Source organism: Anabrus simplex, chromosome 6 (genome assembly GCF_040414725.1).
Source record: "Anabrus simplex isolate iqAnaSimp1 chromosome 6, ASM4041472v1, whole genome shotgun sequence".
In the NCBI taxonomy this organism is placed as follows: Eukaryota; Metazoa; Arthropoda; class Insecta; order Orthoptera; family Tettigoniidae; genus Anabrus; species Anabrus simplex.
Genome location: NC_090270.1, coordinates 274,751,854 through 274,765,574, shown reverse-complemented (window position 1 = coordinate 274,765,574; position 13,721 = coordinate 274,751,854). Strand labels below are relative to the sequence as shown.

The 13,721-nt window shown below is 39.9% G+C and overlaps 1 protein-coding gene across 3 annotated transcripts in view; it reads left to right on the top strand.

Annotated features, from left to right (window-relative positions):
- LOC136876445 (uncharacterized) overlaps positions 1-13,721 on the top strand; it is a 222,995-nt gene that overhangs the window by 154,462 nt on the left and 54,812 nt on the right. For all 3 annotated transcript variants that reach the window (XM_067150421.2, XM_067150423.2, XM_067150422.2), the window contains exon 4: positions 13,118-13,350. In XM_067150421.2, coding sequence (XP_067006522.2) covers positions 13,118-13,350 — 233 coding nt within the window. The remainder of the gene's footprint in view (positions 1-13,117; positions 13,351-13,721) is intronic.

Sequence of the window (13,721 nt, the reverse complement as noted above, 5' to 3'; positions counted from 1 at the left end):
CCGAGCTGTCAGCTAGAGAGATGGCGTGGGAGGACATCAGTAGACGAATAAGTTTGAGTGGTGTCTTTAAAAGTAGGAAAGATCGCAATATGAAGATAAAGTTGGAATTCAAGAGGACAAATTGGGGCAAATATTCGTTTATAAGAAGGGAAGTTAGGAATTGGAATAACTTATCATCCACACATGTTGGACTTGCCACGATAGAACAGTTTGCAGCCCTTGCCAGTGTCCTTTGTCTATGACCCTGACCATTTTGTTTCCTAAATGCAGACTACATTGATTCATCTCTTTTCCTGGGTATCAGATAATTCACAACTTCGTACTGTAGGGTTTTAGTATCGAATCATTTAGGAAAAGGAAAACAACAGATAGGGAATCTGCCACCTGGGCGACTGCCCTAAATGCAGATCAGTAGTGATTGATTGATTTTTGCCCCTGCGTGCACCACATGTGAGGAACCTGCGAGTATTATGTAAATGGCGGAAATGTAAAGTGTTGAATGTGAGGAAAGGAACGTTAAGGACAACACAAAGACCCAGTCCCCAGGCCAGGGATATTAATAATTTACAATTAAAAACCCCTGATCTAGCCGGGAATCGAACCCGGGGCCGCCAGGTGACAGGCGGGGCCGGACAACAAATGCGTTAAATTGACTTTGAAGTCCATTAATTTATCGATGACTATATCATATAGTTCCATGTACTGTCTTAATCCTTTATTACATTTGACTAACTTGCGGACACTAACAACTTTAGAATCAAAAGCATCCCATCACAAAATCAGTTTAAAAAAATAATTATTTCCTGCTTCAATCATTGACCTTGCCTCTCAGCATAATACATTCCTATCCGCCATTTCCTGTCTCAAGCGGTGAGACTCCTTGGCTTGAATGGTCAGCGGTGAGGCCTTCGTTTGAGGGTCCCTGCAGATGATTTTCCGTTGTTTCCAATCTTAACAGCAGGTACATGGTGGAGCTGTACCGCTTGTCACCCAGACCTATAATGTCGTATGGCTTTTAGTGCCGGGATATCCCAGAACGGGTTCGGCTCGCTAGGTGCAGGTCTTTCCATTTGACTCCTGTAAGACGACCTGCGCGTCATGATGAGGATGAAGATGATGAAGACAACATATACACCCAGCCCCCGTTCCATTGGAATTAACCAATTAAGGTTAAAATCCCCGACCCGGCCGAGAATCGAACCCGGGACCCTCTGAACAGAAGGCCAGTACGCTGACCGTTCAGCCAACGAGTCGGACACACAGACCTATGCGAGTTAGTGAAACGTTAAACGATCCCATCCGTCTGTCTGGTAAATTAGCGACCCGTTTTCATGCATTTCGGTAATGTACGTAAAATCAGCCCCTGTAACCGTGGGCTAACCGTCTGTGAGAAAGACAGCGGGGTAGCAAGGGCGTGCGGCTGGGAGAGTCGAATTGCCGACGCCTGCCCAGACTAAATTTGGACGCGCTGCTAACTTTAGCCGAGTAGAGAAGCGCCTGGTCGGTCGTTCAGTGAGTCCCAGCTGTCGGTCGTGTGGAGAAGAGGATTTCTTCTATCACAGGTACTCGTTATTGTAGTTTTGTGGCTCTCTTATTGTCCCTGGACTCTACTGGAGCTCAGCGGGTGCCTGCTACTTGAGTGGAAATTAACCTCGTTAACCCTGACCGTCACCGCCATGCTGGCCTCGTGTCACTCGGCCACTAACCTCGTACTAACACTTACTTCAGGGTGTCAGCAAAGGCTTCCCTACTAATCACAGAAACCTCTACCATAGGGAGTAAATGGCATCTGCCTTTCTTGAACTGTGCCTGTGACGGCAGGAGTACATAAAATGAATGGATTAAATGGGATTGGATTCTTGGGCGAGGATCAGGAGGCAATCTTTGACACTGTAAAAGCTGTCAGCAAGATTTTAAAATTCTTGTTGTTGTTGTTGTGCCAATTCGTATGGAAGTAGGTGTTCAACTAACGTTGAACGGTTGTGTTCCTTTTGCTTGATTAAGGGACTCTTAAAATGTTCAGTTAAGGTTCCGAAAGGAAAGCTTGCAGCCAGACAGATGTACTGCACGTGGTTGGACACACCTTATTCCGACGAAGTTACCGTACTTGCACAGGGTATAGAAACATCTGGAGTAAGGTAAAATAAAAGAAATCCTGGATAAGATGTGTTCTCTAGGTGATGATTGTGACAAGGAGACCGCTTTGCCATCAGGTGCAAATGGAAATATTCGTATTCCTGGAAAAAGTAGGGAGGCACGCAAGGTTTGGAAAAAAATGTAGGTAGGCGTAAGAGAGAACCGTAAGAAGGGGCATCTACTCAAGTGGAAGAAAGCACAGGCTGAGCACTGTTTATCTGCAAAATAACCGTAAGAGATAGCAAGTGGGAACCGTCCAAGTTGCGGGAGATTGAGAGTGACCACATGCTCTTGCAGAAACTGGTGTTCATATAACTGAGGCGGCTTCCCACTTTCCGAAAAGAGAGTAACTTTCTCTATCGGGAGCGTGTTGGTCTCCAAGGCGGCCTTAGTTCGAATCCTAGTTAATGCTCGTGATATTTTCGAAATGGAAAGTCGTGTCGAAGTGATTCAGATTCCACGTGAAAGCATACGTCCCCTGGCTTATTTATAACATAGGATGGTTAGGACCGTTAACATAATTATTATTATTATTATTATTATTATTATTATTATTATTATTATTATTTGGTAGCGGTTTAACGTCGGACTAACATATCGAAGGTTTTCGGCGGCGCAAGGTTGGGAAAGGGCTGGAATTGGGACAATAACAACCGTGGTCTTAAATCCTAGAGTGAAAAGGCGAAAGAACAGAAAAACATCTTCAAGGCTGCTGATGGTGAGATTGGAACCCACCATCTGCTGAATGCAAGCTCACTGGATTCAAATATCCTTTAAATATGCTACGGTATTTATTTATTTATTTATTTATTTATTTATTTACCTATGGCTTTTAGTGTCGCGAGTGTCGTAGGACATGTTCGACTCGCCTGGAGCAGGTCTTCCTACTTGATAGCCGTGGGTGACTTACGCGTCTGGGTGTAGGTAGAATTATGATGGTAATGAGGTAGGAAGAGGGTGAGTGGTGGTGGTGGTGGTGGTGGTGGTGGTGGTGGTGATCATTGTTTTAAGAGGAAGTACAACTTGACAACCGTCCTCTATGAACACTAATCACAGGGAAAGAATGGAAAGGGGCAGACGCATAAAAGAAATGAAGGTATCGGCCAAAGTAAGACAGTGACCACGAAGGACATGAAAATGAAAGACCCCCTAGGTCTCAATATTTAATACCGCCGGGATCAAAAAAGAACAACAGTTGATCAAGGGAGGTCGGATAGGATAGATAAAAGTAACGAGCTTGGCACAAGTAAGTGGAATCAGTGCCAGGACTCAGCTTAAGGGCCCCATGGTTGCAAACTCATACTTCCAAATTGAGAGCCCCTGGACCCTTTTAAGTCGCCTCTTATGACAAGCAGGGATACCGTGAATGCTATTCTACCGCCCCCGTCCACAAGGGGAAACGGTACCTAAAGGAAGGGCTTAATGGTGATAGGAAATTAAGGGAAGCTGTATGCATGGCATCCACTGTTCCGGAGCTCTTGATAAAGCCAGATTGATTCTTAGTGACTGCCAGTTTTGCAAAAGGAGACACGTTCACACTTTGCTTTTGCGACTTCTGATTTTGCTGTTGTCTTTTAAACTTTATAGTTCGAAATGTTATTGGGGCCTCGTGTCTGTTGCCATTTCTTACAGGCCACTGTCTTTGCTCATACTACTTCCTGAATATTGTTGTTCCATCACCATAGCTCTTTGACTGGGCGAGTTGGCCGTGCGGTTAGGGCCGCGCAGCTGTGGGCTTGTGTCCGGGAGATAGTGAGTTTGAACGCCACTGTCGGCAGTCCTGAAGATGGTTTTCCGTGGTTTCTCATTTTCACACCAGGCAAATGCTGGGGCTGTACCTTGATTAAGGCCACGGCTACTTCCTTCCCACTCCTAGGCCTTTCCTGTCCCATCGTCGCCATCAGACCTGTCTGTGTCGGTGCGACGTAAAGCTAATAGCATAGCTGTTTGTAAGTAGTCTGCCAGGCTTTGTTGTTCATAGAACGTTGGAGGCTGATTTCTTGATATTGTCAGTTATGTTGGCCCGTATGGTGGTAGCATATTATTACTCCGCTCACTTGCTGTTAATGGTTCTTGCATGAGTTTGTTTCCTTCAGTTTCTACCATTTGATTCATTTCGTACTTGTCTTTGTAGATTCTGAGGTATTGAGGCTAGGTGTGCTAAATCAAGGACGTGTAGTCAATGCTGTGGAGCATTGTTGTCACAGGGAATGACTTTTTCATGAAGTGTCTTCTTCAGTTAGCATCTGTGCAGCAACCAGTAACCAGTTTGCATTGCGTGACCACCACTGTTGAATGTCATGAGGTGAGAAGATCTTTTCCTGTAAAATGTATTCACGATGGCTAGATCATATGACTCTGCACATCCCAAGATCTTAATCCTCTCATCATTCTGTGTTCCAAACCCATTTCCTCCATGGATGCGCTCCAAGCGATCTCTTTATTATCGAGCATGTCTAATCAAGTCACCTCCAATAACGAGAACTCTTTCATATTAGTGGTATGTAGGGGGCCTCCAGGTTGTCCCAAAACTGCTCCTCATCTTGGCAGCCAGCCTCTGATGCATAACAGGAAACAATTAGCAAGATGGTATTAGCTGTGCCAATTTTGATGGACTTCGGTGGTCTGAGATTCGTGTCACATTAGTGATGTAACCACGCAGTCATTGGCTAACAGCTATAATCACACCATTTCACATGTTGGACTTGCCACGATAGAACAGTTTGCAGCCCTTGCCAGTGTCCGTTGTCTTTGACCCTGAACATTTTTGTTTCCTAAATGCAGACTACATTGATTCATCTCTTTTTCTGGGTATCAGATAATTCACAACTTCGTACTGTGGGGTTTTAGTATCGAATGCGTCTTTGACCTACCCCATCCTTGAGTAGATAGCCCTTGCCCATTTCTCACATCCCATGGACGGGTGCACTACTTGTTGCTTCCAGAGTACACCCTAATATTTTGTGTATAAAATGATGTACCATATTCATTTAGTGTGAACAATGATTCCCTTCAACTGACTTATCCTAACATTGAAGGCCCCTAAGGGGTTTCTTAATAGGCTGCCCTGTGTCGGTGCGACGTAAAGCCCCTAGCAAAAAAAAAAAAAAAAAAAAAAAAAAAAAAAAAAAAAAAAAAAAAAAAAATAGGCTGCCCGTAACATGGAGAACATACGCTGCGAGATGGTTCTGTGGCATTTTCTTCTCATGAGGGGCCGTCAGCCAAGCTAAAGAGGCTCATTCGCCCAAAGCCTTTGACAATTTTAGGGAGTGGAGTTATTTCCTTCTGCCCGACATTTGGCATTGAGTAGCTGGCTCTATGGCTTACTCCATTACCACAGTGAGATGTCCCGGCCTGACATAATTCTGTAATCAAATGGAACTCCACAGCTTGTTCCCAGTCATTCGACCGGATCAGCAATGGAATGAATGAAGTCCCCATCTAGCAGCGAGAATAGGAATGGTGCCAGCTGCTGAAGCCTGTCGCACTCCTCTGAGGCTATGATCAATAACAACAGATGAAATTATATTGGAGAGCGCTGCTGGAATGAAAAATGACGGGGAAAACCAGAGTACCTGGAGAAAAACCTGTCCCGCCTCCGTTTTGTCCAGCATAAATTTCACATAGAGTGACCGGGATTTGAACCATGGAACCCAATAATTCTATCTACAGATCCTGACAAGGAAAGACTTTCATATATATTTTTTACCTGCCCTGTCAAAAAGCAATAAAGCAGCCTATTCTGGTCACATGTTTCAAAATGACAAATACAGCCAAATTCAACAGATCATAGAAGGCAAGTTAGAAGGGAAAAGTGGACATGGGTGGAGAAGATTTTCATGGACACGGAACCTACAACATCTATGACACAGCAGCTGTGATGGGCGAAACACAAAATAGGATAACTTATTTCATAATGTTCGCCAACCTTTTGTGAGGGGGAAGTATTATTATTATTATTATTATTATTATTATTATTATTATTATTATTATTATTATTATTATTATTATTATATTTAACTGCTTCTGCGGATCAGTGGTAGTGACGGCCTCCGGATCCCAAGATAGCAAGTTCGAACCTAGCAGAGGTAGTCGGATTTTTGAAGGTCAGAAAATAATTCGACACTTCCATGTCGTTGCAATTTACAAATTACCGGTAGGCCTATAGGAAAACAGTGTATTGATTTGAGTGTTTTTTAAGCCTTCTTGAAAGGACATGGGCTCATCAGTTTTAAATAGTTAGACAGTGACATTTCTGTATTTTAATTAGACAACATCATTTTTGAGATCTACGGCTGAAGTCTTAAATAAAAGACGAAACATGTACCAAATTATGTATAAAATATTTTAAGATTAAGTGTAATCTCACTTGTAAAGTGTATTGATTAGGTGGATCATTACACCTAATATTAGTTCTTAATTAACTTCCATGTCGTACGATGTCGGCATGTAAAAGATCTGTGGCAACATATTTGGTTCATTAAAACTCGGCTATAGATGCCCGAGAGATGTGCGGTTTACTCTGCTGTCTAGCAGGCCTAGAGTGAAATGGAACGTCCAAATTGACGAGCAAGCAGCCACATGGTGTCAAATTAAAATGCTTGCACACAAGTAGCTGAGGCCGTACGATTATTATTATTATTATTATTATTATTATTATTATTATTATTATTATTATTATTATTATTATTATTATTATCGGCCTACCTGTATTAGTTTTCACTCTCTAATATGGGAACAGTAATAATATTCGGCCGGGCTGAGTGGCTCAGACGGTTGAGGCGCTGGCCTTCTGACCCCAACTTGCCAGGTTCAATCCTGGCTCAGTCCGGTGTTTGCTCAAATATGTCAGCCTCGTGTCGGTAGATTTGCTGGCACGTAAAAGTACTCCTGTGAGACAAAATTCCGGCACCTCGATGTCTCCGAAAACCGTAAAAGTAGTTAGTGGAACGTAAAGAAAATTTATTATTATTATTATTATTATTATTATTATTATTATTATTATTATTATTATTATTAAAAATAATATTAGATTGAAACCAAATGCGTCTCCTCGTGATTAACGATAATCTGGATTTGTTGGAAGAGTCATGGACTTTGGAGTCTGACTCCTTGGTTGAATGGTCATAGAGTCCCGGGTTCGATTTTCGGTTGGGTCGGGGATTTAATCGCTTGTGATTAATTCTTCTGGCTCGGGGACTGGGTGTTAATGCGTTCCAATACTCTCCTCTTCATATTTAGACAACACACCACACTACCAACCACCACAGAAACACACAACTAGTGATTACATCGCTCCACATAAGGTTGACATCAGGAGGGGCATCCGGCTGTAAAACAGGTCCTGAATCCACAGGTGCGACACAGTTCCCACCTGTTACCCCAAAATTAAGAAGAAGAAGAAGAAGAAGAAGAAGAAGAAGAAGAAGAAGAAGATCATCATCATCTTGGACTAGAGAAGTGCACACAAGAAAGAGATTAGAGAATCAGCCTTAAAGTAAATAGAAAATGTATCTGCCTTTGAAGTCAAGGGCTCAACTAACCCAACCTCTCAATTCTTGGATATGTCATGAACTTAAAACTGAAAGAGTGTGATCTTGGCTTCAAGTAACACAATTAATAACAGAATGATGTTAAAATCCGACTCTTTAACCCTGAGGGTTGTTTCCCAGTTTTACTTTATAGAAAATGATGCAACGGTATGTACGTTGTGTGTGCCCACTTCCTTCCCAATCATAAATGGCACTCATTTCAGGGTGCTAAAAGATTCTTCAGGTCCTGTCTAGCCATCCGTGGTGTCTTGATAAAATATTCTTCTTCGTCATGCGCCATGCCTGGTCCTTCAGACGTTGGCGCTCACTACAGCATACACTTTACGGTCTTCAGTCAGGTAAAGAAGGTGCTCAGCATTGTGGGTATTAGTTTATTCCATGGGCAACGACTTCCTCCCGTGGCCGAAGTCCACAGTGACCCTTGATTTTCACACATAATACCCATATAAGCTGTAAAAGATGGCATTTGTGTCCTTACATAATGGAATGAAATATGGCAGTTTCCAACATTTTGACAGTTTTAATAACTCTTGGTTGGTTCTTGCTATTAATAATAGTTTCGTGTTTGAAATTTTTTGGGACTATGAAATAAAAAGCATTCATCTGTCAATCCAAGTTTTGAAAGCTTCAAGCTATTATATTCTTAGATTTAAATGGAGTGTTATTTATACATTATTCAAGAATTGCATGCCCTGCAGCCCACATGCTTCCTCAGATTTTTTCCAGTCCCTTCTGCTCTGTCCTTGGTTACTCTTGGTGATGTTGCCGGGGGCTCTCAGTTCCTTTGCTATGTCATCTATTCAGCATAGTCATGATCATTCATCATAGGGGGGGCGCCTGGTTTTCGGCGTTCCCTCTAGTGCCTTCTTCGCCAATCTCCCTTTGGGCATGTACTATAGATGGCTGCCCACTGGATTCTTCTTTTTCTGCTCCATCAGGAGACAGCATTCTTCCTTCTCCATGTTATGTTTTCCTTTTATAGGAAACACATTTTTCTCATAACTTTTCTTTAAAAAATGAGTAGAGTAATTTATCTTTTTTCTCTCCTTGTCATGTCCCAGGCGTCCAAGCCACACAGGACTTCTAGGCATATCATGGCATTGCAGATTTTGATTTCAATGTCTCATTGAGTATTTACATACATCTTGACCCCACTGCTATTCTCTCTTTGATGCACATTGAGAGGTTATTGTCACTGCTAACTGATAAATCTTCTTGAATTGGAAGCCATCTATCTGGATCATTCTTTGCCTTCTGCCCAGCTCCATGAACTCTGTCATGCCCTAATTCAGCAGTAGTACAAATTTAACACTCCCTCCCCCTCCCCTCTAATCTCGTTGAGCACCACAGAACTTAATTAAGCTCACTCTGTAGATAAAAACGAGGCACAGCAACACAGGTTCATAACATTTTCATTTGCAGTCTGTAATCATGAATGACTCTCTCAATACCTTGAATTTTCTCAGCAATAATCATGGAGGTAAAGAAACAGCAATCACAGGCAGCAAATTTCTTGTGGTAAAATTGTAAAAAATTGTCTGGTTCTAAGATGTATCATCATCATCATCATCATCATCATCATCATCATCATCATCGGTGGGAAGAGTAAAAAGAAAAAAGTAATTTGATTGAATTACAGTTATTTGAGAAATATTTTACTAAAGTATCATTACAAATTACTTTTTCAACAAGTAGTCAGTAAAATTACAACTACAGTCATTTTACAGACTGCTAGTCTTAAGGAAATCCCGGACATCCCCCCCCCCCCCCCTACATACCTAATACAGATTTTGCTAGGAAAAATTCTTTTTCCTTTTCTCCTTCTGTTTTAGCATAGAGACACACTAGATTACCATAATCACTAGGTGAGACAACACAATACCATTGAACGTTTGAACGAATTGTTTTCATCATATTTATTTCAATTAATGACTTTTAGTATTTCAAATAATTTGTCATTTACTTTGCAAATTAATTGGTTCTTAAGAATCTCATCACTAAATGTTTGGGGAAAAGCACATTTTTGCATTTACTGAAAAAATGCCCTATAGGAGCATGGCAAGGGATACCTGAGTTTATTATAAGAACACTGTTGGTTTAAGAATGATGTCTTTGGAAGTACTGGAGAGATAAGAAAGTACCTGGTTCTGCCAAAGAGAACTGAAAAAAAAAAAATTGTCATTTATTTTTCCTGTTTCTGCTTCTGTGCAATGTATATCAATTATAAGAATGTATAACAATTACCAGAAAGTAACACTGACTATTTAATTTCAAGAAGTAATTATTATTATTGTTGTTGTTGTTGTTATTATTGTTAGCGTGTTTGCGTGGAACAGAGAGGTGAAAGAAGGTGCTGGCTTGAATGGATCTATCTATGACAGTCAAAGATTAATTTAAAACTTTAAAATAAAGGTTATATTTCTCTTTGGATATCAAATTTTAACAGAACAAGATTTCAGGTACAGAGCTAGTTAGGTACATAGTAGGAAAAAAAACTAATTGAAAACCCAGTAAGGTTAGTTACATAATTTGAACTCTCTCAATTTACAAAAGTCCATACATCACTACATTTGCGCTTAGTTTGATGCTCATAGAGATGAATCTCCCAATTTAAATCACACAATCTTCACAAGCACCTTTTGTTCCAAAGGCCTCCAAGTTACAGCCTTCCAAAGGCACCTTTCAATATTTACACAAATTACAAGAAAGAGCCTAGGCTCTGTAATTCTACCAAGGAGACTATGCTCCCAAACCCTTACAGCCTACTCAAGGCAACCTTTTCCTGGCCTCTCTAGGCACAACCTACATATAACAAGACCTTATCAGTTATCTCTCAAATTTACATAGAAGAAATGATAGAGGTTTCGAGTGCCCATTCTACAGGGCATTCGTGAAAAAGTACAGGTTAAAGTTACTGGCCCAAAAATCAAAATGCTGTGGAGGCAGACATTTGCACCCCTGGAATTTGCACACAAGATAAAGCCCTATTTGGGCTCCTGGCCCGAAGTTACTGGGGCTAATCCCTTTCTACTGCGATGACTAGATGGACAAGTTGAGTCACTATTTACAATAGAGAAAACAGTTACAAAATCGTAGTCGCCTCCAGATTAAATTGAAGGGGTATTCGAGAGGGTAACGCACTCTCTATCCCCAGATTTTAGTGAAGTGCAATAGACTAGTTGAACTTTTACATGAGAAGAAAGAAAAATTTACATTTTTGGAATTTTAAAGTTACATTAGTAAAGATTGGAAACCTTCCCCTCGAATTAGCTGGGAGTTAGAAATATGGTGGCCATTACCTTAGCTGATATTCTGCTTGCCGATGGATGAGGCCTCCGCCTCCTCTCTTATCACACATACTCAGTAACATGACGATCAGTAAGACAAGTTAGCTCGAAAAATTGCCTGCTTCTATACCCGAGAGGAAGGTTCGAGAGCGATCTGGACTAATGCCCGACATACCCCCAGTTTTTTATTGGCTAATTAAATATGTACAAGAAAACCCTGATTGGTTGAAAACTAAATACCAAAAATTTCCCAATTGGTTACTTTTAAAGTTGGCGGAAAGAGATCGAAGTGTTGACAACTGTGATGCACCAAAAAACAAAAGAAATCCAGTCAGTTTAGGAAACCTTAAAATAACACATTGCTCTATCACTTTAGTAGTGACATCTGTTGACCAATATCCTAACTTCTTGCACTAGTTGTTTCAAGTTTTATGTGTTAGGTAGTGTTCTTCAAGGCGCTTCATTTAAATGCACGGGGTTGAGGTGTACCTCCCGGTACAATAATATTATTATTATTATTATTATTATTATTATTATTATTATTATTATTATTATTATTATTATTATTATTATTATTATTATTTGCGTATGGACCCTGTTGGATCACCTTTCTAACAGACAATATTGCTTTCATTCTTTCATCATGTGCTTGTTTTCTTTCCTCTGACCACTTAGTCCCTGATCTTTTAGAGACATCATTCTCTGGCTTTACTACCCATCTATTTATCTTCTGACAGTAAATGTTTCTGTCCAGTATTTCTTATGTTTCTATCTGGGTCTTTTCCAGATCATTTTTAACATCTTGTATCCATGGTACATTCTTCAGCTTTTCAGTATATGTCAAAATCTTGTGGGTTAGCCTTGAAGACGATAGTCTGTGAACGCGTCCATAGAATTTCATTCTTCATTTTCTGATGTCTGCGGCTAGTTTGAACAGTCTTTCTGTAGCTTTGTGTAATTTGAGTCTATACACTTATCTCTCTGGACCCACAATTTTCCTCAAGATCTTCCTTTCCTCCTTCAAGATGTTTTCCAGATCACCTTTATTACAGTATTAAGTACCAAGATTTCACTTGCGTACAGTGCTTCATGTTTAATCACTGTATTATAATGTTAGATTTTTGTATGTATGGACATGCATTTCTTGTTGTAGATGTCACAGGTTCTCCAATATGTTCTTTTGAGTTTTTGTAATCAGACTTTCTGTGCTTCCTTTCCCAACCCTGTTGGTTCTAGGATATCACCAAGATATTTAGAATATGGTACTCATTTGATCTGCCCATATTTTGTTTGTAATTCATTATTATTATTATTATTATTATTATTATTATTATTATTATTGTTGTTGTTGTTGTTGTTGTTGTTGTTGTTGTTGTTGTTGTTGTTGTTGTTGTTGTTGTTGTTGTTGTTGTTGTTGTTGTTATTATTATTATTATTATTATTATTATTATTATTATTATTATTATTAAACATTTCAGTGATGTAGATATCTCAGATTAGCCTAATATATCTACATCTTGCAAGTTACCTATCTTTGGTACTGAGAAAAGTTATATTCAGTACTGTAAACTAATTAATGTTTCTGAAACTTATGGGTTTTTCTCTTGAATTCCTGATTAATCTTCTCCAGTCACCTTATTAGACAATCTATTCTTATATCTGATTATGACCTCTCAATTTAACATAAGACCTGCCAATAAATTTGCTTCCAAGATTGTCACAGTCACACCACACTCTTACTTAGCCATGTTGATGCAAGCAAACGAAAATAAGATGATTGAAATGAGTTTCATACCTCGGATGGTAGACAAAATTTCAGTTGAAAATAAGAATTTGCTGAAAATCATTTTAGCCAATATGTGTATATCAGTATCTAGCTCTTGGTAGCTACTTAACACTTGCATAGAAGTGGTAGAATGCAAGCAATATTGCCAAGGGATTTCCACCTCCTGGTAGTTTATCTCCAGTGTGGCTGTGATCTATTAGAACTGTCCCTGGGTTTAAGGATTTGATTTATTCTTTTTCAGAATTTCAGGATCTAGAGAGGACAAGGAAACTGTATCTAATTGGTTCTTTATTCTTAATGCAACATGAGTTACTGTCTGTAAAAAATCTACATAATTATATTTCTGTGTGTTTCAGGGTTGCACAGTGCTGGGTGAACCGGATCAAATAGTAAAACTTGGGGAGACATACATCCCTTATCAGGTGTTCTTTGAATACGTGCTTGGGTTGGGCGAGAGTACATTTCGACCAGAGAGCTACGACCTCTTCCTACACAATTGCAACAACTTCACAAATGAAGTGAGCCAGTTTCTCTGTGGGAAGGGAATCCCCAAGCAAATCCTTGACTTGCCACATGAAATTTTAGACACGTGAGTATTTCTTTTCTTTTAGATTTAAAGCAGTCTTCAGAATCAAAGTATACTTGCCTGTGAACATATGGATGAGAATAATTTATTGGAGCAAGATCTCATTTTTTTAATTTTCCCAATAATTGACAATGGTGTGCTACACATTGCTTATTCTCAGGTCCCGTGCTGTCTATGCATTGAATAATAATGATTCAGTATTATATTAAAGGTACATTTATTTGCATGTATTGTACCTTTGAGGAATTATGAGGTCACCTTGCGAGATTTGTAATATTTGTTTTCAGTGGATACAAATCCCAAGAAGCATAGTGCGATTTTAAGATTATTGCTGAATACTTCATGACATGAAGATGTCTACTAAATTTTGTGTC